This window comes from Tachypleus tridentatus, chromosome 10 (assembly GCF_004210375.1).
Source record: "Tachypleus tridentatus isolate NWPU-2018 chromosome 10, ASM421037v1, whole genome shotgun sequence".
Lineage (NCBI taxonomy): Eukaryota > Metazoa > Arthropoda > Merostomata > Xiphosura > Limulidae > Tachypleus > Tachypleus tridentatus.
The window spans coordinates 144,003,084-144,028,269 of NC_134834.1; the positions used below are offsets into that span (position 1 = coordinate 144,003,084).

Here is a 25,186-nt window from a genome sequence, read left to right on the forward strand (position 1 = left end):
TACATTTTTAATTCATGGTTGTTTGAAAATGAGTATTTCTTTTTGTTTTTTGATTTTAAAACATTTTGAATTTATCATTTTGTTTATTTTTTCTCAGGGAAGTGATGATAACATACATCGAACCAGGAATATCCCTAGATAGTCTTTGTAAAGAAATTAAAGACACTTGCAAATTTGATGAAGAACAACCATTCACGATGAAATGGGTAGATGAGGAAGGTATATTTTTAAGGTGTTATTAGATTTTACAGTTGGCTGTGGTATAGAAGTGATACAAGAATTTCCAACCATTAATTTATGTAAATTGGTGAGAAGTTTATTTAATGCTCAGAATTTTGACTGTTAAAATAAATTGTGGATTCTTCAAGTAAGATTCTCAAGAAGTGCAGGGGCAAAACTGTTGTCTGTGCTTGGTTATTTATGATAAACTGTTTGTAAAGGAAAAGGTATCACTATTTGCAGTTTTTGTTCTGAAACACAGGTAAAATACTGACAATTGTTTTGGAAATTTGGAAGAAAATAATTGTCAGATGAAAAAATAATTTCTACATTTATGAGATGCTGTGTTATGCAAGAAATAAATAATTTTAGTATTTTTAATACAAGTCAAACACCAGAGAACTTAAATTTGTGTACAACAAAAGTGTTTTGTCCCTTTTATATTTCTTTCCTTTTGATATTCTGTTTTGAAATCATTGTAGTGTGAATATAACATGTTCTATATTGGTCACTATGATCAAGTATGTGACATAGTTGATATTTTCTCAGAATTACTGATACAAGGTTTTATTGGCCTTTGTCATACATTCTGGCAGAGTAAAAATGATTCTCAGCTAATGCAGTTTTATGTTTTAATAGTGTAGTTGGCTACCTTTTGGATGTGTAGGAAGTAGTTAATTTAAGGAATTTTAAGTGAAGGCTTAAGAAATCTTTTAATAATAAGAGCTGACTTTGTGTTTTCCCCTTTCCATGTTATGAGGGTAATAGTCCAAATGAACTCTTATGCATATGACAACTGATAAATGTTCAATAAACTTCTTAAGTTATACATTTCTTGAAAAGCAAATTGTTCTGTGAGTTTTTAAAAGTTCATTTATTTTTAAATCTCAAAGGTAGATGTCTCACTTTTTCTCCATGATTTTTAATAATGTTTCATCTGTAAAGAGAGAAATCAAATCGAGTCCCTCGTATTTTGCATTTTACATCAATTTTGTGAAACTGTTCTAATTTGTGCAGATTTCTTTAGCAATTTGAACCACTTACAATTCTGCATTCATTAGTGATAAGTTACTGGTTTTTTAATGTTTTTTTTAAGTTACTATAATGTAAAGTTTTAGTTAAACTTACATTAATGTGACCATTAGAATATCTAATACATGCTATATTAAACAGATGTCTTGAGTAGGTAATAGGTTTAATTATTATTATAATTTTGCAGCATGTATTTGGTTGTTTATCTTCTGTTGTAATATGCACATTAAAGTGATTTATGGATCTGAATTGATTTTACTCTGGAACTTTTTGATCTATACAGTTTGGTGTGTTAATATTGATTCTGTCACAGTGAAGAGGTTTGGAAAAGTGATGAGTTGGTTTATGTAGATTTGATCTTAGGTTGATTTTTTTAGTCTAGCATTAGTTTACTTGTTGAGTAGAGGTGTTGAAATATGTGGAGCTTTGGTGTGTGTGTGGAGGAGGTGGACATAGTTTCCAGTGTTGTTTTTCTGCTTTGAAGTGAAAAGGATGTTAGAAGCATCCATGTGAAAGTATGTAGTCTGTTATCTTTGTGTTGGTAACAATTTTTAGCAATAGGAAGATTTTCTGTTTTTCTTTTTATCCTATAAACATTGTAGATATTAAGAGTTGGTGTCATGTTCAAGAGAGGTTGGTATTTCATCTATAATAAGAGCAAAGTCTACATTTTGTAGGAAGGCTGTATGAAAGCTGGCCTAGCTATTAAAAGGATGGCAAACAACTGGGAAGCTTGAGTTCCATGAATTACTTAAAGATTTTAAACTATCATGAGTTGCAAGTTATAGAAGTATTTTTCCTCTGTGTAATTTCCTTATGACCTCAGGAAATAGGTTTGCTTCTTCCCTGTACCTACAATTAATTAATTAATTGTTAATACCCTTCTTGCCAGAGAATTCCTTCAAAAGGATGCTCTTCTTTTGGTTCTTTAGTCTTGAAAATTGTGCTTCCACCACAAGAAGGTACAGGTGGGACTTGGAATCGTGACAAGGACGGTTCTGCCGTATTTTCAAGGGAATAGTTTGGGTCTCCTTCCTGTCAGTTATCTCATTACAAAAGCCTGCCATTTGCCCACACTTGGTCGAATTTCTTCACTTTGACATTTGGAGCACTGGACAGAAATCAAATTGCTTCAACACTGAACAGCCACTGTTTACCAGCTATTTGGTTATCACTTTTAAATAAGCTAAGACTGGCTTACAGTTAGAACATTAACTTTACTAAGCCCTTGTTGGATAATAGTAAGCTTAAGAGCCTATAATGTGATAACTTAGTTTGTGTGTACTGTCAGTGAAATAAGTTTATACTTGCATATATTTTGATCATAATACTCCTAGCTTGTATTTCATCCTTTGTAAAGCATTCATGCATAAATGAGATATGCTTAATATGCCAAACAGTTTTGTTTCTGATGTTTGCTGATTGTTGCAGATTTAGTGTGATGGCTCTAGTTAAAACTTTGCATGTAAAATATGTATGAAACCAAACAAGGGTAGAGCGTAGGTAACATTTACTAGTCACGTGGTAATACTGTAAATAGGGGAGAATTGGCACTTTACTAGTTACATAGTGACACTGCAAACAAGGAGGTATGATACTATAAACAGGGGAAGAGTTGGCATTAACCAACAACATGATATTGTGAATGGGAAGCTTGGAGAGTCGATACTTACTAGACAAATAATGACACTGCAAACAAAGGGAAGAGTGACACTTACTAGCCACTTCATGATTCTGCAAACAAGAAATAGAGCTAATAGCCTCATGGTAACACTTTAAACAGAGGAAAGAGATGGCACTTAACAGTAAAGTAGTGATACTGTGTAAACAAGGGAAGAGGTAGCAGTTATTAGCTACATGCTTGAGAAATCTTGTAAGATCTTCATCAAGAAGTAAACCATTAAGGAGGAATTCTAAGAACCCATGAGTGAAAGCAAGTCAGTGCTTGATGTAACTAACAGAAGTTGTATAGTTGACCATGAAGGATGGCAGTTGACTGGATCACTGTTTTTTTGTTTTTTTTTGAAAGGCTAACTGAAATAGTAGATGTGTAACATAGCTGATATAAACATGGTTCTACTTTGCTTTCTGCACCTCAAAACTGTCAACAATCACATTTCTTTCCTGTGTCTACATAATGTTAAGACATCTTTTTCCTTCAACTCCTCTATACAGAAAATAGTGTGAAATAAGTCATAATAAACTGACTTGGTTGTAACACAGTGACATTCATAAATTATTGGACAGTCCAGGGGTTATGATAGTTGAAATCTTTATTGGTTAAAAGACATGTTTAGATACATTTTCTTGAAGAGCATTAGTAAATGTAAGGATCATTTATATGTTAAATGTGATGTAATATACATTGTTCTGTACTAGAGGCTTCTTATGGTTTCAATTTTGTGTGATTCCATCTTTGTATGATTGTTTTTATGTATATAAGCTTCATGGTTTTTATGGATCTGAAGTTTTTTAAATCTATGTTGTCTGTTTCATAACTATGCAGTGTTGTAGAAGTTTTTTAAAGTCTGTATTATGTTTCATAAATATGAAATATTGTAGAAGAGATTAATTTGTATATTTTGTAATTGCAGTGTTGTAGAAAAGATTGTTAAAGTGTGTATTACATTTCCGAAACAGTGTAAGAACATGCCTCAGTGCAAATCATTTCTTGTAATTAACATTTTTTCTGCACCTTCAAAAACTCCCTTCGAGCAACTGTGAATATTTTTACTTTATATATATATATATACACTCAAGTATCACACACGCAGGCTTTGTATGCTTATCTGATCAGTAGAACCAAAACCGTTGGTATATTTTTGCTGCAGAAACTTTGAATACACAAGTACAAATAGTTACAAAAGTAGCTATGTTCATAATGTTTTTTTCAACTGAAATGCTAGACAGTAGATACAAAGAACTTTCAAAATCGTAATTTTTACAATAAACAATTTTCTAAAAACTTAAGCTGTAAAACATTGTTCTTAGATGGTTAAAGTATCAGTAACCAATCTCAAATCATAAAGCAAAATACCTAATAGCTAAAATAATCATATTCCAACATGAAAACATTGGCAAAAAAATGTTTCCCAAGTAAATCTTTGGTTTCTCCTTTCAGTAGCCAAGGTATTTAAGTGAATCAGTGAAGTGAAATGAACTAACAAGCTTGTAATGCTACTTTTGGCAGGTGACTTCAAGAAGTTGCATGCAAAGTATGAAAAGTATATTATTCTTTTACAGAACACTGGTAAAATTACTGAAACTGAATGTAAAAGTCAAAGAACCAAAATGAAAAGAGTTAAGAAATGATTATCAGAAAAATGAATTATTGACAAACAAGCTTACGATTTCAGCCTGAATCATAAATGTCTTTGTGCTTTTTGTTGAGGAGCTAACTGGGCAAACCTCTAGGGACTATTCACTTTTTACAGATATCATATGATTTGATTCAAGGTGAATAGCTGTAAATGGAGAAGATGGCATATGTTCAGTAGCTTAGTGTCTGCAAAGTATGTAAAAGAAGTGTGACAAAATTTGAAGTGAATAGTGAAATTCTTTTTATTGCACTTTCTTCTTACACTCCTGTAGAATATTAAATAAAAAGACGAAGGGGATCAATTGTTCCTGGACAGCCCCTGTTGGGTAGAGCTTTCAATTCATTGTATTATGGTCTCTTCCTTCGATGTAAATTTGTCGGCTTTAAATAAATAAAATAAAATTCTAAGTCAGTCTCTAGTCTTCTTTTGACTAAGATTTAGAAGTTTGTGACTTCCTACAACCTTAAGTCAATAAGCTATTAAACATTGTGCTGGTAGTTTTACTACACAGTCATGATCAGTGTTATCAAGAAGATTGAAGTGGAGAATCTTTCAGAAAAATCTTGCATCACACCTGATCATAGTTGATATCAATTCTGTTTGAAGAATATGAGCATTATTCTAGAGCTCAGTGTTAGTAGTATAGACTTGACACATATACCATGCATTCTTTTTTTTTATAAAAATAACTGACCTAAATGATTAAAAGAAAGATTGACTGTTAATAATAATATTGTTTTAAAAGGATGTTGATATGGATGTAGTAGAATTCAGAGAATCTTGGCTTAATAGAAAAATAATTTCCAACAAACATCAAAAGATATGTTAATGTATATGTGAAAGAAATAGATATTGCAATTATGTTATAATAGCTTTAATTTCTGTGACTTTTAGCAAAATCTTTCAAGGAAGGTTAACATTACTGACAAAAAGTATTTAAATCATTGATTCATAATACATTTAAGTACTTTAATAAATGTTATTTAGACTAATTATACTTTTATAATACTCTGTGTATGCTAAACAAATCTGTGACATTTATGCTCCTTAAAATAGGTCCTGGAAAAAGAAGTTACAGTGGGTCTAGGAAATCCTGAAAATGTTTTATGAATATGTGCATGTACTATGATTATGGCTGGTCACATTAATCTTCAGCCAAAATCAGGTTATTTATAGTATTTAACTATAACCAGTTTAGCACAAAAGCCAACTCATCAGTTTTGGAAAGTTTTGACATGATAGCCTATAAAGTGAATTTATTAGGGCCATAACACACACACACGCACATCGCTATCTCTCGACAAACATTAGTGATAACTGCTCGCTTTGTAACTACCTACATTTTGTGTACGTGTTTATGTCCTGTATGTTTCTCCTGTGCATTGATTATGATTGTGACATGTGAGATTTGAACTTGAAGCCTGATAAAATAAGTCTGACAATATTTTTTTGCCCTTTGAACCAAAAGATACTTTAAAAAAATATTTTCAACCAAAAGGTACAAGTTAAAGAGAAATGTTTGTTTAATTAGAACAATTATTTCAGAACACGGTGGAAGTAAAGCAAAACAAATTTTTTCTCTTCTGGACATGTTTTCATTTCAAATGACTTGGTATCTTACCTGTTTTGGCATTAAAGGTATGGTTTCAGTTGTGTGTAATTTATTAGTAAATGTTATAAAAAAAAAAAAAGATTGATGTTAAAAGTAGTTGTTTGTCTGAGCCTTTTTACAGAATAAAAGCATTAAGACAAAGGATAGGTTTTATCCAAATTAGTCATCAAATGATCCTAAAATGACTTGCAATAATAGACTTTTATTTTTATTTGACAGCATGTTAACCAGATTTAGTTCGTATCATGTTGCCACAGTGTTAACAAAATAAAACTTCTAAATAGGGGATCTTTTTTCATTCCTTTAATATAAAAACATTCAGAGCAGTGAGCCTACATGGGTATTTCATAAGTAGGATATTTTAGTGTCAGCAAATTACCAAAACAAACTTAAGGATACTCTGTGATATGGATTTAGTTAGGATATTCAAATCCCAATAGTTCATATAATAATTTGGAATAAAACTTGTATGTGGATATTGTAAATTAGGAAGAATAAGATGGTAAATTATTTGCATCTATTTCTGAATGGGAGGCTAGTTTACATAATGTACATGTTGCAGATCTTTAAGAAATGTTATATTGTTTTTCATGACACTTATTGGTCAAAAACATTTTAAATGTCAGTATCAATTTATTCAGTCTATGAATTAGTTTGAAAAATAGGCTTAAGATCTCTGCTATGGAAATAGAAGTTACTAATAATTCTAGTGCTGGATTTTTTTATTTATTTTTTTGGTGGGGTGTGTCCTTGGAAGTAATTTTATGTATATTGTGTAACATTGGTTATAGATAGTTAGCATAAGAGATAATCAACAAATGTCAACTAAGTAGAACAAAAATATTAGTATTCTTATAAAAATAACTCTATTTTTAAATCAATGTAATATAATATTCTATTATACAGTGATTTTTAGTAAATAAATCAATCTTTATTTTTTTTCTCCAAGATAATGAATGCCTATAAAGAACTATTTCATGAAAATAAGACTTGATATCTGACCACACCCATCTTTTTATGAACACTGGTGCAATTCTCTTCAAATAATACGTATCTTTGAAGAAAAAATTATTTTATAAGCAAGGTTATCCCCTTTATTTTCTTACTTGCCAGGTGATCCATGTACCATTTCATCACAAGCTGAGTTGGAAGAAGCTATACGACTGTATGAGTTAAACAAAGATTCTGAAATCACAATTCATGGTGAGTTAATGATGTAATAAGCATGCTTTTTTTAGGAAAAGATTGAACTTAGGGTTAACTTTCATTGAAGCTTCCATTTGACTTTTTCTAGGAAAAGATTGAATTTAGTGTTTACTTTCATTAAGGCTTACATTTCTACAATTTATTTTAAGAGGAAAGTGACTTAAGGCATTATTACAAATGATTCTTTATTTTTTATTGAATTTTTATAAACAATGTGCAAGTGCCAGAAAATGAGTTATTCGTTAGTTATTAGAAACCTTACAAAATTTAACTGTAAAGAGCTTGATTTTATAGTTGCTTATGTTACCTATAAACCATTACATTAGTAAAAATTATAATATTAAAAGTTTTAACTTGTACAAACAATAAAAGGCTTGCATAAGTTAGTTATAAAACAGTCAGTTGCAACTTTATCAGCTATTACCTGTTTGTGCTTCACTGATTAGTCACTGGTTTGGTGTAATGTTCATGAATGCAGATACCTTATCAGTGTTGCTCAGAAACCAAATTTAATACCCCTCTATATCCTTTGTTTTTGTTAGCTATGTTTATTGTGTCTGAATTTCATCAAATGAAATAATTTTCTGTTATCATTTGTCAGTAAATGTAGATGGAACTTTATACTGAAAATAAAAGATGATTCAGGTAAAGTAGTTAGCACACAGGATCACTTACAAAAGTTGTAATATTTTGAAAATGGCACCCAAAACTCGCACTTTTGAATAGTTGACTGTTCTTCATCAAGAGAAGAGTCAACTATTCAAAAGCACTTGAAATTTGGGTGTCATTTTAAAAATACAACAAGATTTGTATTGTTTTTCCATTAATTAGTGTATCAAAACTGTGCAATAAAAAGGAAATGGTTAAGTTTTCTTATGCTTGTTTTAGATAACACTATGTAACACAAATTTTTTGTTCCTGGATAGTATGTGTTATTTTTAATTGCTTAGGTTGTAAAAGTACAGAAAATGGCCATTATTCTCTTTAAACTTTGTTTGTATGACCTGATAATGAAATTTAGAAATAAACCTATTTTCTATGTAAAATGAGCAAATTTGCATGTATTTGTACTAAAGTTATACAAAAATGTTTAGAAGTGAGTAGTTTTTTGAGATTTGTGACTGTAATGTAAATCACTTTCACATATCAGCCCCCAAATATAGTCTCCCATCATGTTTTCGTTATCTGCTCCCAGGTCACAAAAGCAAAGTTTGAAGAGAAAAATAGGATTTTTCCATTTACTTTAGGTATAAATAATTGGGAAATAACACTTTCTGCCCAGGAACAAGAAAAAGTAAAAATTTTGTTACATAGTGTAATTTAGAGCAAACTGGACTTCAATAAGGGTGACAAATAAAATGCACGCTCTGGGAAATCCTAATTTTGAAATATTTTGCTGTTTAAAACTTGAGGGAGTAGGCAAATTTCTTTCAGAATCTAGGCTAAACAAGTTGCAGATGGAAGCAGATGAATAAGCATGTTTACAATAATTTTCAAACATTTCAAGTTGTGTGAGATAATCATTTAAGCAACATTTAAAGAATCCAAAATTGTGAAACTGCATTACAGGTAATGATCTGGACAAATTTTAAATTATGTATTTCTTATTTTTCCCATTAAAACAAGTTCTATACTGATCTTTTGAAAATACTGAACTGTATAAGTACTTTTTGCTTCTATATTGAGAATATTTTAACTAAATAATGTTATAAATATTGAATGTGGGCTATTACTATACCTTTGTGAACAAAATGTTTTCCTTTATCTTAGTTTTTCCCAATGAGCCACAACTGCCAGGCATGCCGTGCCCTGGAGAGGATAGTGAGTAAATGCATTTTTTGTTTATATATCAAATTTGTAAATATTCAGTATCACATCTAAATATATAAAAATACTATGTTCTCTTCCTCATAAAGCTTGTTGCATAGCCTTGTGATCAAAATCAATTTTCAGTACAAAAAGATGTCTTACATTCTTTCATGAAGGTATTAATTCCTGTTAAAATAAACGTGTGATGAAGTTGCACATTTTTTCTTTAAGACATTAGGATCTGGCTTTCTACAGTTAAAACAGAATTTTATTTTTGCATAACCTACTGATGTGATTATTATTCATAAGGAAACAATTGTGTAACTGAAAAACTGTTGTTTTAACAGGTAACATTATCTAAAAATTCATTCTGCAATAAATATTTTTACAGTCAAAATTTAGGAGTGGTTTTACACTTCTTTAAGGATACATATTTGGTTAAACCTATTGTGTATTTTCTTTGTTTTCGTTGTGTTGATAAAGGAAAATAATTAAAGCAAAATGTTGTTCATCTTAATTTCTGTTATTCTTTAATTTTGTTTAAGTCCAGAAGACTTACAAAAGTTCATAATCTTTATTTACAACTATCCCACTTGAAGTAATGCCATTTCCTGCATTTTTAGTTTATTCTAGTATGGCTATAAATTCATAATGGTGGCCATATTTTTTAGCTTTTGAAGATAAATTATTTGCATATAAAAGCCTTTTCACTATTGCACAGTGTGACATAGTTGATCATGTCTTGTACATTGCTTTGAAGATAGAAACAACCAGATGTATGTGAAACCAAAGAGCTCGTGGACGATAGTTAGAATCTCCCAAAGGTTGAAATTGTTCTCTTCCAGGCTTGGTACATTTTTGTTTTGTAATGACCATCATTAACTTTCTTCTGCAAGCAGCTGTTTTTCAGCTTCAAAATGTGTTTCTTTACAATAATGGAGGGGATTTAAGAGTTGGTCTTTTCAAAGCCCAAGAATGCTATGAATCTCCATGATGATAAGATAGAATTTCACTGGCATCGTTGTTTGTATGGATTTGCCTTGATAACTGTTGAAGTTCTTCATCCCAATAAATTTATACAAAGGATGCACACATGTCTATCCTATTCATTAGTTTATTGGCAGTAGGCTGTACTATGCCTCTGTACACCAAGAACATGTAATGGGCCATTCGGTAGTAGAAGAAAATTGTCTGAAATATGTTGTTTGAGATTGGTATGTTGAACAAACTATATTTTTGAGATAATCGATAAGCATAGATGTTACAGAGAGAACTTTAAAGCTACTTCAGATACTGCAGTCAAAGGTAATAGTGAGGACTATACAGTTCTCTTGTACATTTTTGTTATTCAAGCATGTAATAAATACGAACCATTGTGCATTAATTTTTGTTCCTGTGTCTTATAGAAAGAAAATGGGAAATCAATGTATTTACATAAAACGTACTTGCACAATTAAAATGTAGTTTACTTTTAACATAAACAGAAATGAATTTAAGAATTAGGAAAATTATCAAAGCAAAGAATGATTTTTAAATGTTTGATATATGTATAACAGGTGAAAAATTCTGCCAATTTTGACTTTTGTTGCAACAGATATTAGCAAATAATTCTAAGACTACTGTAATTAAATCAATAGTATGGAAGCTTGTAACAAATAAAACACAATTTTGATTGGACAGTATCATTTACTGTCATTTTTAAGAATCATTAAAGCTGTTGTTTTTCCTTGGTACAGGCATAGTTACTAAGTTAAGTATATCTCTAATATGCAGAGAACAAATAACGTCATTATCTGACTAATTGCATTCATTTTTCATGCTTTAAAAGCCAGTATAAATAATTTAATCCTTTCACCACAAACTATATAACTTGCATGAACACACTAGTCCCATCTGGTGATCTTAATCGTTAATTAATTGCCTCAGATCTTTAAAAGTGTTTTGTTTGTAACTTAACATTTTGAAAACTAGCAGATAAAATTGTTTTCAAATTGAAAATCAGCTTTTAAAGTTTTCAAGTCTGTAGGCTTTCCTTAGATCGTTATGTAATTATTTCATATAGGACATTTAGTATCCATGACAAAGTTTTGTATTTGTGAAAATAAGGTATTAAAACCTCTATAGTATGTACACCTTTACAAGCCAGCAAAGAAGGATTACAATTTTAGTTGTTGTATGATGTTAAGCCTATTTCATTTTTAAACACTACATTCTTACTTTAGTTCTTTGGGGATTTTCAAGAAGTATAAAACTGTATAATAATAAGATTCCAACTACACTATATTTGTTATATCCATTGCCAGTGTATTTAAGCTGGTTCAGAGATCTCCTAATTGAGCAAAACATGCCTTTGGCAGTGAATATGACAAATATAGTTTGGTTGAAATACTGATTGTACATTGTATTAAATCTTGAAAAACCCTTGAGGGAATAATTAAAACTAATGTTTAAAAATAAAGTAGGCCTATTACAAATGTCTTAAAACAAGTAAAATTAGAATTTCATTTGTCTTGTTTAGAATGTTACTGGTTTTACAAAATTTGGAAAATTAACAAATTATTTTATTTTGAAGAGAGCATTTATCGAAGAGGAGCCAGAAGATGGCGAAAACTTTACAAAGTTAATGGACACATCTTTCAAGCAAAGAGGTTCAACAGGGTAGGTAGTGTTTGATGTAAACTTGGTGTTTTAGAGGTGCCTGGGTGTAGTGTTAAATTACTGGTCCACAATATTATGGGTTTTTCATTGTAACAGTTTATTTAAATATTTTTCTTTTTGTTGGAACCAGGGACTGCTGTCTCTATCCTTAGGAGAATTCAGGTGAATTAGATTTGTGTATAGTATTCATAGAATAACTAGGCATTGGCTATAATAGTAGACGTGTGTGTTTGTCCATATGTATATAATGAAAGCAATAGCTTAAGAAATGTTACTATATTTATTACATTGGTTGTTAGTAGCTGATTAAAATCAGCACTATGAAACAATAATGAACTTAATATAAGATAAGCCTTAAAGTTATTTTATAAAGTCCATTGTAATTTCCAGTCATAAGCTTGAAGTCATGTAATGCTTCTATGTATAGGCTATTTACAGTTTGGCATTTTTGCACATAATGTATATGGATCATACGTTTTAATCATGATTCTATAACATAGTGGATGCTGCACACATACAGTTTATAAAGGTTTGCTGTATTTTCATACAACCTGTTAAAAAATCTTATTGTCTGGGAAGGGTTTTTTCTCTGAGGACATTCTGAATTGAAAGACAGTCTTTCTCTAAGGGTGTGCTAGACAAGGAAGGGTTTTTTCTCTTAGTACTTTCTTAGCTGGGGTGGGTCCTTCTCTGAGAACATGCTGGATTAGAATGGGGGGGACCTTTTCTATGGAGTTGTCCCCCAAAACTGAACATTGCTGTGCCTGCAGTAATCAAAGTTATGTGCACACAAAACAGTTATGTGCTTTATCAACTTAGTCATAGATAATATACTGTTAAGAGCAGCGAGATATTTTCTCTTGTGACTTAAATATGCAAATACTTAATGTAAACACAAGAATGATCTTGTGCAATACCATGTTTTTTAACGTTTGAAATATTGAGCTGTTTAACTTTCTGTAATAAGGGTTATATTTTGTAATGAGTTGTGATAATGTTGATAAAACTGAAAACTAATTTTTTGCAAAGAATGCTGATTTATGATTTATTGCATTAATTCACACAATTAAAAAAATTTTAGCTTTCATTAGCCAAAACAACAAATCATCCAACTCTGTTTATAAAATTAATAAATTTATTTTTGGAAATATCTTAGTATGTACAAACTTAAAAAGTGTCTTTTCTAAATATTTTTGCATTATAAGCTTTTATTTTTCCATTTATAGAGGGCTTTCTGTGCCTTTTGTGCTGATCGTATTTGGGGCTTGGGGCGTCAAGGCTTCAAGTGTATCAACTGCAAATTGATGGTCCACAAGAAATGTCATAAACTGTTTAAATTGACCTGTTCTGGGACAGTGGTGAGCTTTAACTTTTTATACTTATTGTGTCTAAATGTTTTCTGTATGTTTTTTTAATGTAGTTAAAAATTTGTTAAATCATGGACAGTATCCTATTTTTACACACAACGATATGATCTAACGGAGGAAAGTTACTTTAATATTAAAACCTTTTTACACACGAAAATGGTTTAACCCAGGAAAGTTGTTTTTGTATCTATTTCCTTTTTTTCTTCTCATGATTAAGCTTGTATATTTGCCTACACTGCAAATAAAGCCAAATAACATAGGAAGGCTTATGTTTTCTGGACTTCTCATTTATATTTTCTTGTTACATCTACTTCAGTTCAAGCTCACTGTAAGATGTTTTTAATTTCAGAGCTTTAGTGAGTATAGTTTCACACCATAAGTATACTCTTCTTTGACTAATGTGTAAGTTATATGTGGAACTGTATAATAACAGGCAGTGATAATAAAACAAAAATATTCAAATAATAAAGTATTAATTTTGGGAATGAGCATATTATTCGTGTTAACTTAGCTTTAGAGGTTTAACCTAACGTATGTCTTGCACAGTTTTTGCAATAATTAATAATCATATGCATTGCTCAAATTAATATAATTTCTAGGTGAAGTTAATATTCAGCTAATACCCATTGCAAGAAGAATAACGTATCAATCCAAGAGAGTTTCAATAAGCTATGTACATGTTCAGGATGGATGTTAAAAGTAGTAATTGTTTAAAAGTGTTTTATTCATTGTTGTATAGTGAGAATATTCACTGTTGGTGCCATATTAATACTGGTGAAAAGTTACTATCAGTTGTTTTTGTTTTTTGTTTTTTTCAAAAACATTTTATTGTATACACTTTTATTTTTGTGGATAACTTGCCCTTATGTGTTGAATTATGTAGTTAAGATTTGGTAAAGCATTCTCTGTTTTTCACTGAGAACTAGACAGTAAACGTATAGCTGGACTTTCTTTGGAATTAGTGTTGTATTTAATTTTGTGGACTAGCAGGACTGTAGACAGAAAAATAAACTGTTTCTTTATTTAATCAGACAGGTAGCTAGACTATCTCTGTATGGAAGTATTGTTTTATTTAACCTTGTGATACAGCAGGATTATAGACAGGTATCTAGACTATTTCTGTATGGAAGTATTGTTTTATTTAACCTTGTGATACAGCAGGATTATAGACAGGTATCTAGACTATTTCTGTATGGAAGTATTGTTTTATTTAACCTTGTGATACAGCAGGATTATAGACAGGTATCTAGACTATTTCTGTATGGAAGTATTGTTTTATTTAACCTTGTGATACAGCAGGATTATAGACAGGTATCTAGACTATTTTTGTATGGAAGTATTGTTTTGTTTAACCTTGTGATACAGCTGCACTATAGACAGCTGGACTATCTGTATGGAAGTATTGTTGTATTTAATCCAGTTGTATTGTTTTGCAGTTGTTGTTCAATTGTCTAAATGGGTTTTTACATCAGGTTTAATGAATAAATGTAAAGTTTCCTTTGAAATGGTTGCCTATGTTTATATATTTTCTTACAGTGAAATTACAGTTTAGATTTACTGATTAAAAAAGAAAACTTTGGTAAACAGCTGATGATTCATATCTTATTGGTAAATGTAAACCACGAAATTTACTGTTGCATGTTTTAAACGTGTTAAGTTGTAACAAAACCTTGTTCTTAAAGAATTCTGTTGTACAGGATTGGAGCTTATGTGATCATGTTACATTTTGTACAGGATCAGTCTTTACAGAATCATTTTGAGTCCTTGCCAACCACTCCAGCACCTTTGCGGCAGGATCCTAATGAAATTGCAACAAATGGGCAAACCATCAATGGTACCCCATTAAACCGTAGTAAGTATTCTTTTTTGTTACATAGCACTAAAGAAATAATCTCATCTATATCTTTATCATTACTGGTAGAGAAATGGGACTGCTGTATATCAAGGTGTAGTGTGATGTAGTTTGAAGTATCATTTGTAGAGTTAATGTAATGAAGTCATAGCTTTGTTTAAATTTTGTATATAGATCCTGTTTTGGAGGGGAAAAGAATTATCTACAAGTAGCTTGATTGTTTCATCAGAAGTTAATATTCATATAATGCTTTTATTTTAATGATTTTAAACTATGTTCCCATGGTGAGTATTTTATTTCTGTGACTTTTATATACAATTGCCAATTATTTCAACCAGTGAACATCAATTTCAAAATAAACCTACTGTGTTTGATGCAAGGTCCTGTCTATTTGTGTAGAAACCTAAACATACAAGAGCTAGCTAGAGAACAACAACCTTTGAAGTCCTTTATTAGGTTAAACATGAGCATCTTGTCTCTTTGTGTTGACATTTCTTTTTTAAAGCTTTTTAGTAGCTTAGGGTTCTCTATGCTCCAATTAAATTCGTTCTTCTTATATAAAAAGTATGTAAGAATTTCATTAATATTTAAGAATTGGACCAAGCTTACAGTTTGAAGGAATACCGAGTTCTACTTATTCTCAATCTTTTTCAGTTTAGAAATTGCCAGAATATTCATATCCATAACTGTTGCTCATCCACACTTCACTAATTTTTATAAAATTGTTATAAATAATATTTTTTATGTAACATACTGTGGAGTACTTCTTCTTCCATTGTTTTGCTAATCGCACTTTCTTAATCCCCCTATGGGAAGAAGCTAGACAAGCAAGTGTTATAAATAGGTTTTCAACAGCTGTACAAATTGTATTGGTACTGAACAACACTGCCTATAGTCTTGCATATTTGGATTGTCGAACTGTATAGCAAAAGTTGGAAGTGAATTTCTAAGAATTATTTTAAAATATTGTTATGATGTTTAATCACAGAAGAAATTATAAAAGGTTTCAGTTGTGTTATACCTTAAAAATTTATAAATACATTTTAGTCTTCTGAAACTTCTACACTGTCTTTCAACACTATTTTAGGGGTGGTGTTATGTACTAAATGTTCAACAAATAGGTCATTGGTAACTGAATTCTTGCTATGGCATTACCCCAGTGATTCATGTTTGCTTTGTTAAAATTGCAGCTGCTACACCTGCAAAAAAATCTCGCCCACATTCCAGAGACATCCATGAGAGTTTGAGCTCAGATGATAATGCTGTTGGAACACTAGGTTTTCAGCAAGATGTTGATCAAGGATCAAAAGAGGTGAGGATTAGTGTAGAACTCTTAGTGAGCTTGCCAGTTCCTTTTAAACAAACATTTGAGCAGTTTATATTGAATCTTATATTGGGCTTGTTAAAGAAATACCTGTATTTAAGCAAAAAAGTACCAGAAGATGCTTAACTCTTTTTTTTTCAATCATATAATAAATAGATTGGTATGTTTTTATTGCACTTTATATTATTCTTGTAGTTTTGCATTGTATGATGTGTTATTGTGAGGAAATCTAGAATATTTTAGTAATGTAGAAATTGTGGAAAATTTATATTTGGGTAGTATGGATCACACTTCTATAGATGTAAATTCTGTGGAAAGTATGAGTTTTTTTAGTTGAAATAGCCTTGTATGCTTTTAATTGCAACTCCAAAAACTTTCAAATAATTTGCAAGCTACTGAATGTGATTCAGTCAGATTCAATAACAAAGAGTGACACATTATTGATTGTGATTAACACTCAGTAATGAGAGTTACAAGTTACTGATTATGGGTCAGATTCAGGAATAAGTTGCTAGTTATTGATTACGAGTTCAACTCAGTAATGAGTCACAGGATACTGAGAGTCAGATTCAGTAACAAATAATTAGGTGTTGAGTGTGAACCCATTAGATTCAGTAACAAGTCACAAGCTATTGATTGTGAACCCATTAGAATCAGTAACAAAGTTAGTCTGGTCTTAGTATTAAACTTATCAAAATGATTTGTCATATTGATTGGTATGATGAGTATCTAATAAAGACAAAAGATAATCAACATTTAGGACAAGAAAAATGGATTATGCATTAATATATATATTAAGGAGTCTTGGAGTTTATGTATTTAATTTTATTATTTAACCAAAATGTGTAAAATAAAAGCCTATACATCATTTGTGTGTATTAGAAGAGAAAATACTAAAAAAGTTAATTTTGTTACTGTCTTAATTTGTGCAAAATTATAAAATCATAAAAGTACTTGAAATTACTTAAACCTGTGAAATATTTTCCTGTAATGTATTGGAGAAAGTCCTTAAGAATAGTATGTTATAATAAAAATGGACAGTTATCAAACAAGTGATCATTTCTCATGTGAAAACAATCTCCACTTACAGTTTTTTAATTATTCATAAAACACGTGCCTTTAAAGTAATACCCCTTATCTTGTTTTCCTGTAGACCTGTGTTATCATTGACAATGTGGTAGTCAAGAAATACCACAGAAATGTTTGTAAACCAAGCTATTTTTAGTTTCCAAGGTTTGTTCAAATATTTATCTGTTAACTAATTATAGTCAACATTACTGTGAAACTAGACATTCAATAACAGAATAAATCTGACATTCCTTACTAACAAGAGTGTGAGAAAACTACCACCAGTTGATACACATCCAGTGTTAACTGGAAATAATGTAAATTCTATGGTATCAGTGTTTATCATGCTCCCACTGTGAAATAAAGCCAAAGTATATAATTGATTGCCCTGTTTACAGTATCTCAATATTGGATTGATAGTACTTGATGACAAACTTGTATAACAGGTACTACATGAAAAGTACTTGTTAACTTTTGAAGTTTGAAGATGTTTCGTAAATAAAATTTGCACTTGATTTTTTGTTTTGTTTTGCCATGGTCAGAAAGCTGGAAATTAACTGCAACATTCAGTTGAACTTTGCTAAACAAGGTTATTATCAACCACCAGGTGTGTTACAGAAGAATTTAATAAAGGCTTGGGATATGCTTACATTCTCTTAAGTGCTTGTACATTAAACGTTTTAATGGTAAATATATTAAAATTAGTTCTTTTTAGTTCGAAATTTCTGTAAAAATAAATGTTGATAGTAATTGTATTCATAGTTTGATGCATAGTGTGTTATTTCCATTTTTGTTTTCCAAGCAATGAAAAAGAATTTACTGGCTTACCTACTCATATTTTAAATCAGTTAGGGTTACAGCAAACCAAAATATTTTAAAGCCCTGACTTTAAGAAATCTGTGTGTTGTCATAAAAGGAGTTTCCAAAATCCTGTTTTGTTTGTACAGTTTTAGATGCCAGACAATATCATAAAAACATGTCTGTGTTCAGTATTTCTTGATGTAACTGCAGGATGTTTTCAAACTGTGTTGGAGGGGTTGTGTAATTCTAATGTCATTCAGCACAATTGGTTTTCAATAGATCTGTTTCTTTCATTTTATTAAAATTAAATGTTTATGAATTACAAATTTCTGCTGAAACAGTTTAACTTTCTATAGAACTAACAAATAGTTTAGGCTCAGCATGGCCAGGTAGTAAGGTGCTCAACTCATAATTTGAGGGTAGTGGGTTCAAATCCTTTTCACACCTAACATGCTCACCCTTTCAGCCATTGGGGCATTATAATGTAATGGTCAATCCCACTATTTTGTTGGTAAAAGAGTATCCCAAGAGTTGGCAGTGGATGATGACAATTAGCTACATCTTCCATCTAGCCTTGCACTGCTGAATCAGGGACAGCTAGCACAGATAGCCCTTATGTAGCTTTGTGTAAAATGAAAAACAAAAACAAACAAAAAGTAGGTTGTCTTGCAACAATTAAAATGTTACCATAACATATGGACAATATGGGATCATTTGGTCTTTCATAACACTCACAGTATGAGGTCCTTCAAGAACGACCGACTGAACCTACCCCCATGAAAAAAGTAAAAACTTAAGCTAGTTCATTATTTTTTTAGAGCTTCACTCCTGATGTAGCTCCTGTTATAAAAAGAAGGCTGTCTTAACTAAAACCTAGCTTGTCTTTTCAAATCTTCAGTCTTTTCAATAATTCAATAAATTATCTCGGTAAGGACAGTATGACTTTGACTATTCAAGTGAAGCCTAACTATAAAGAGATAATTATCTCTTTTTGATTCCACAATGTCTGTGATTACATCCTAAAGTCCTATTGGCTTTACTACCAGCAACAAAATCACTATCATAATGGCTTGAGTGACTTGTCTACAACCATGGCAAAGTCCATTTCTTCAGTCATGCTATTGGAAAGATTAACATTTATATTAAATTGAGATGCAGATTGCAGTTATTTAAGTGTATTAACTTGCATTTACTCTAATTAGAGATCATCTTCCAATTCTTTGTGCAACTTACTATTTGATCCAAGCTATTTTGTAGTATATTATCATACTGCTGAAAAATCTAAAAATTTATTGTAATCACCAATGTTTCTAATTGTACTCCTGTCAACACTATTAATCTAAGAGGAAAACTTTATCTCCTTATGTACTCCACTAGTAACATATGAGTAAACTCTTAATTTTGTTTTTCTTGCTCATCCCGTATTAAGTGTAGCTAACTGATCTTTTCCCAACTTTAGCCAGTATAGTTTTCTTAACTTTCTACATGGTACATTATCAGAAACCTTTTTTTATAAGCCTGAGTACACAAGCCCACACCCTTTCCATCATCCACATAAGTAGCATTCTTGGAAAAAAAGTTAAGAAATTAATAAGGCAGGATTTCCCTTCAGTAAATCCATGTGGACTTTTATGATATCATATTTCACTAAATGATTTTAAAAGGTTTTTTGGTTTTTATCTTATTACTATAGTTACACTGATCTATTTTCTAAGATAACTCTTACAACTTTAATAGTAGGGGTACCATTAACAACTCTCATCATCAGATACTTTGACAGTTTGTATTGAAGTACAAAAAATGAAATATTACATAATCTTTGGCCTGTATCTTAGAATGGCTGGTATGGGTATTAACACTTTTACTAATAAAGCAGAGAACAATGTTTTGACCTTCCTTTAAGGGTTTAAACTTCACTTTAAGATTTTACTTACCTTTAACATTCTGTTAGTTTGAATGCCATTGTCAACTTGCTGTTTCTTTTTAGTTTCCTACTTTATATTTCAAACAAATCTTTATCTGTCCTATAGTTCTAAAAGTCTTCCATTCTGTCAACTTGTGGTATTTGTTTTAGGTTTCCTCCTTTATATCTCTGGTAAGTTGTTTAGTCTTTACTGTTTTTTTGTAGTTGCTTTTTGCTATTCTTTTTAGTAATATTTGTATTTGTAATTAAAAGCAAGTATTCCCAAATGGCATACATAACCTTTTAACTCATCCTATGATTGGTTATATTGACCATTTGGTGTAGAGCACTATTGTGGCTAAATGGTTAGGGCACTTGATTCCCAATCTGCAGGTTGTAGGCTCCATCAAACATGCTTGCTGTTTTAGCTTTTGGGGAATTATAAAGTGATGGTCAATCCTTGTAGATAGCCTTCATTTAGTTTTTTGCAAAATTCAAAACAAAATAAAACTTCATAACTTGAGTTTGTAGAATTTCAATAACCTAATATTAGTCTCCCAATATTGCAACAATATCTTTTGTAGCAACCCTGATCATCACAATTTCATCATAAACATTGTCTGTGTGATAAAGCTGCTTATAATAGATGCCAATTAAACAATTTGTCCTTGATGCAAACCATAAAGATTCAACCTCTCTATTACCATTTTTTGTTTTCCCACCACATAATTTCAACAAACTTGCTTTTCATTTTTACAAAGAGCACTAAGAAGAGAATTCTGTGTCCAAAATGTTACTAACATTCTGTCTTGTTCTATGAATGGAGTGACAAATTGCATGACCATGCTTATTATAACATGGAAAAATAAACTGAAGAGTACTCTGAAATGGTTGTTGTATGATGTGTATATGCTGTTTGAATATTGCTGTAAATTATGTGTAGCAAAATGTACATGTGTAAGTATTTTTCAGTTTCTAAATGATTAGTTTTGTTCGATATGTAGACTAAAGTTAGAGTAAGTAATTTTATGCAAACATTTTCAATAGAATAGATCTGTGTAAGCATTTAGAATGCATGAAAATCTGCATGTTAAAAATGAAATCAGTGAATAAGTTTGTGGCTTTTCAAAAGTTCAGATATAAATTATGCTTTATGCATGTGTTGTAATTATATTTGTACACTAAGTTTTTGTAACTTAGTCTAGAAAATGTATTCTTTTTAGTGTTTTCTTATGTGCTTTTATTATTTTAAAGATACCATTTGTATTGCAAGGAAGATCAGAGATATAAATTAAAACATTTTACTTGAATTTGGAATGAATAGGTCAATTTTTATCTTTGTTGATATTCAATTAATCTGTTTTTATCTACTCTTTTATAATTTATAAATAGTGAACTCAAGATGTCTGCTGACTTGGTTACTATGAAACTAAACAATAATATTGTTAAATAAATAGTTTTAGTTGTGCCTATTGTTTAATACCAAATAAAACTTGAAAAGAATGGAACAAATTGTAGTATATTTTCATTATGTAGTTTATATGACCAGTGTATTATCCACTGTACTTTTTGTAGTTTAGATGGTATACCCCTGGTTATAGGTTTTCAAAATCTGGTTTTTCCTCTTTTAAAAAAATGTTTAGGAATATTTATTGTGTGAACCCTATAATAAATATCAGTCAGAGAGATTTTCTTTGTTTCTTGTTTCATTAAATTTCCCTAAAGCAGGCATGGATTATGTCTAATTCAGTTGTGACATTGCAAAATGATATTAAATGAAACAACAAAGAATACTATTTTCTGAAGGCTTTCTGATGAATTCTGATATTTCTGAAGAATTAACATTAAGGTTTTTTGTTTGTTTGTTTGTTGTTTTTTTTCTCTCTTTCCATAAAGGGTGATGTGTCTGGATCAAGTCAGTATTCCCTAAACGACTTTGACCTATTGCGTGTTATTGGACGAGGTTCATATGCTAAAGTCTTAATGGTTGAACTCAAAAAGACAAAGCGAATATATGCCATGAAGGTGATCAAAAAAGAACTGGTTACAGATGATGAAGTAAGTATTCATTTCTTTTCTGTTAACTTATCAGAAACTGAATAAATGTCTCGGAAAAGTGGTAATTTCCTAGATTGCATGGAAAGAATTATATGAAGCACTATTTCTGGATAATATACTAAGGTTAATAAGGAAAGTGAGTACATCATTTGTTGTAGTACTCTTTGTAAAAAGTTTTCTTGTTATGTTACAGTAGCATTGGTGCTGGATGAGAAATGTAGAATTTTATCAAAATTCCACTGAGTTAAAGTACACTATTTGTTTTTAAATAGTGTTAAGACTATTCTGGTCAACTGTCTAAGTTTAGGGAATGTCCATAATGAACCAGTTTTGTAGTGGTCTTTACTGAGAACATCAAGATGAATAAAATAATTGGTGTTTTTAAAAATTATTTTTCCACTAATTTTGTCTTTGTAAATTTGCTATTTTTATGAAATTATAGGGTTGTGTGTTCAATTGAAACCTATACACACTAGGAAACACAATCTTGCTAACTATAAAATAAAGAATAACTCATTTTTTATCATGATGGTGATAGTTAATGGTTCATGCTGAGAATCCAGTAATTTCTGTTGTAGGATATTGACTGGGTACAGACAGAAAAGCATGTTTTTGAAACTGCCTCTAATTATCCATTCTTAGTGGGTCTACATTCTTGTTTCCAGACCCCCAGCAGGTAAGTCTTAAGTTACGTAGAACTATCAGCAGTAAAATTGTGGAATTGTAATATCAGCTAAATACAGTTACATAATTTTCATTATTATTTAGTTACTAGTTTATATTAAATGTTTTGACTGTTATTTTGCTGCCATCTTCAGAAGGACTCTTCTTGGTTGACTGTTTGAAGCATATGTTTTGAAGTGAAAAAGTTCAATGTTTTCTTAAAATTTTGAACAGTAGTTATAGTGATTTTAATGCAAGTAGAAAGATGTAGTTCTGGTTGCTTAAGTACTCTTAAGTGGCAAAGAATGTTAGGAGTTTATTGTAGCTTTCAATAATAAAACAAAAACAAGTATACAATATAAGCTAATTGTGAGATGTAATTAAGTTTAGCTATGACTTAAAATCTTATTCCCTCAGCTCTCCACTGCTTAGAAAAGAACTATGCAATAGACAATACATTTATTGTATATCTATCTGTAAAATCAACATGTGCTTTCAATTACATGTAATTCCTAAAATTTATTTTAGTTTTCATTGAAATAAGCCTAGTTTTTAATGATTATATAATTAAATGAGACTTTTGAGAAAAAACTTTTATATTCTTGTTTTATTATGCAGTTGTCTTGTCCACTTAAAACTTATTCAACTTCATTTTGCATTGAAACATCTAATTGTTTCACTAAATAACATCACTTGTGAGATAAGACATTATTTTACACATTTAGGGATCTGTGAAGACATTACAAAAGACTTGGCATTTTTATGTCTACAAGTTATGATTTTCTGCTTTGTCTCGAAGGTTGTTTTTTGTTATCGAGTTTGTTCGAGGAGGAGACCTGATGTTCCACATGCAGCGACAGCGAAGATTACCTGAAGAACATGCTCGATTTTATGCTGCAGAAATTTGTTTAGCACTGAACTTCCTTCATGAAAGAGGTGAGGGGAAAGTATTGTAAGTATTTTGAAATTTTAAGACTGATATAATAAACATAGTAATAAACATAAAGATAGTAGGCTTTTCTAATAATAAAGTATTGGTTACTAAGGAGCGTTATTAATGACGATTAAACGATTTCATATTTTGATGCCATGTGTAATTATTGCAGTGAATGTTTTCTAGATGAGTGTTTTACACAAGTTTTATTGCTCTTATATTTTGCCCAATTAATAGTTGAAGAAAAACTATACACTTATAAAACAAATATCTTTGAAGTGCATTATAAAATTGTCTGTGTTAGTAAATAAAGATAAAACAAGAAGCTTATAAAGAGTGTTTTTATATATATCTTAATTATAAAACATGTAATTTGGCAAGTTATCTAACAACCATGGAAGATATAAAGTTTATGCTGTAAAAAACATTTATTGGAATTTTATTTTCATGCTTCTAGGTATTTCTTAGATGATGCAGTGCTACCAAAAATTGATCATTTGTAGGAAGGGTATGTAACAGCCCTTTCTCACACAAAATATCCATACATTCAGATTATGAACTAGATTCAGATTGAGAAATTTATAATTTCCAGAATGGGGATATCCCTTATGCTTAATAGCATTCAAAAAAGAAGGAATGTGAGTTAATTTGAGACAATAGGACTAACAAAACCTGCAAAAAGCCATTCTTCAACCTTGATAAGTAAAGGTCAGTTGCAAAAGCTTCTCATATGTTTCACAACACAATGAAGAAAATTCTACACCTGAAGAAGTGACACAACAGGTACAAAAGTAGTTTTCATAACATCTGTTCAACTGTTACATATCTCAAACGGCTGGAAAATGAAACGGGTGTTTGTGCTGTTTTATATAAAGACACACTGGTCAAGTTGCCAGATGCAGTATCTGTAGATTTCTGTTCAGTTGGTGTGTTGAAATGGGCACTGAAAAAATTATCACCCTTATACTCCAAATGGCTTATTGAAAGCATGGAGAACATGGTGGCATTCTTTTGACATGAAAAGCTTATGAAGAAACTTTTTGTAATGGAAACTATATTGCTAGGGTGTTACCATGGTTTTCATTTTCATGTTGGTTGCATTTAATTTTGCAGGTGTCACATTTAGTATTTTTTTCTTGAAAGATAAAAGGAATATTTTTTTTAATCTTGTAAACCACTTCCACTTTCAGTTGGACATTGTCTCATAAACTCTGTGCTGGTTTTAACTCTATTAGCAGATGATATAACCAGTTAATGGTTACTAAATATCGTAACTTACATAATAAAATAATCAAAATTTTTATTGTTTTAGGAAGCATGGTATGACTAATTATGAGTATGATTTTTTTCATCTAGATAT

The 25,186-nt window shown here is 30.6% G+C and overlaps 1 protein-coding gene across 9 annotated transcripts in view; it reads left to right on the top strand.

Moving 5' to 3' along the window:
* aPKC (protein kinase C iota type) overlaps positions 1-25,186 on the top strand; it is an 81,453-nt gene that overhangs the window by 16,230 nt on the left and 40,037 nt on the right. For 7 of the 9 annotated variants that reach the window (XM_076464213.1, XM_076464215.1, XM_076464212.1 and 4 more), the window contains 10 exons: positions 98-219; positions 7,297-7,386; positions 9,160-9,210; positions 11,771-11,856; positions 13,083-13,214; positions 14,958-15,075; positions 16,266-16,387; positions 22,068-22,229; positions 22,808-22,905; positions 23,692-23,828. In XM_076464213.1, the coding sequence (XP_076320328.1) occupies positions 98-219; positions 7,297-7,386; positions 9,160-9,210; positions 11,771-11,856; positions 13,083-13,214; positions 14,958-15,075; positions 16,266-16,387; positions 22,068-22,229; positions 22,808-22,905; positions 23,692-23,828 (1,118 nt within the window). Of the gene's footprint in view, positions 1-97; positions 220-5,671; positions 6,210-7,296; positions 7,387-8,606; positions 8,959-9,159; positions 9,211-11,770; positions 11,857-13,082; positions 13,215-14,957; positions 15,076-16,265; positions 16,388-22,067; positions 22,230-22,807; positions 22,906-23,691; positions 23,829-25,186 lie in introns of those variants that run through there. The other 2 variants (XM_076464219.1, XM_076464221.1) reach the window with 2 other exon arrangements.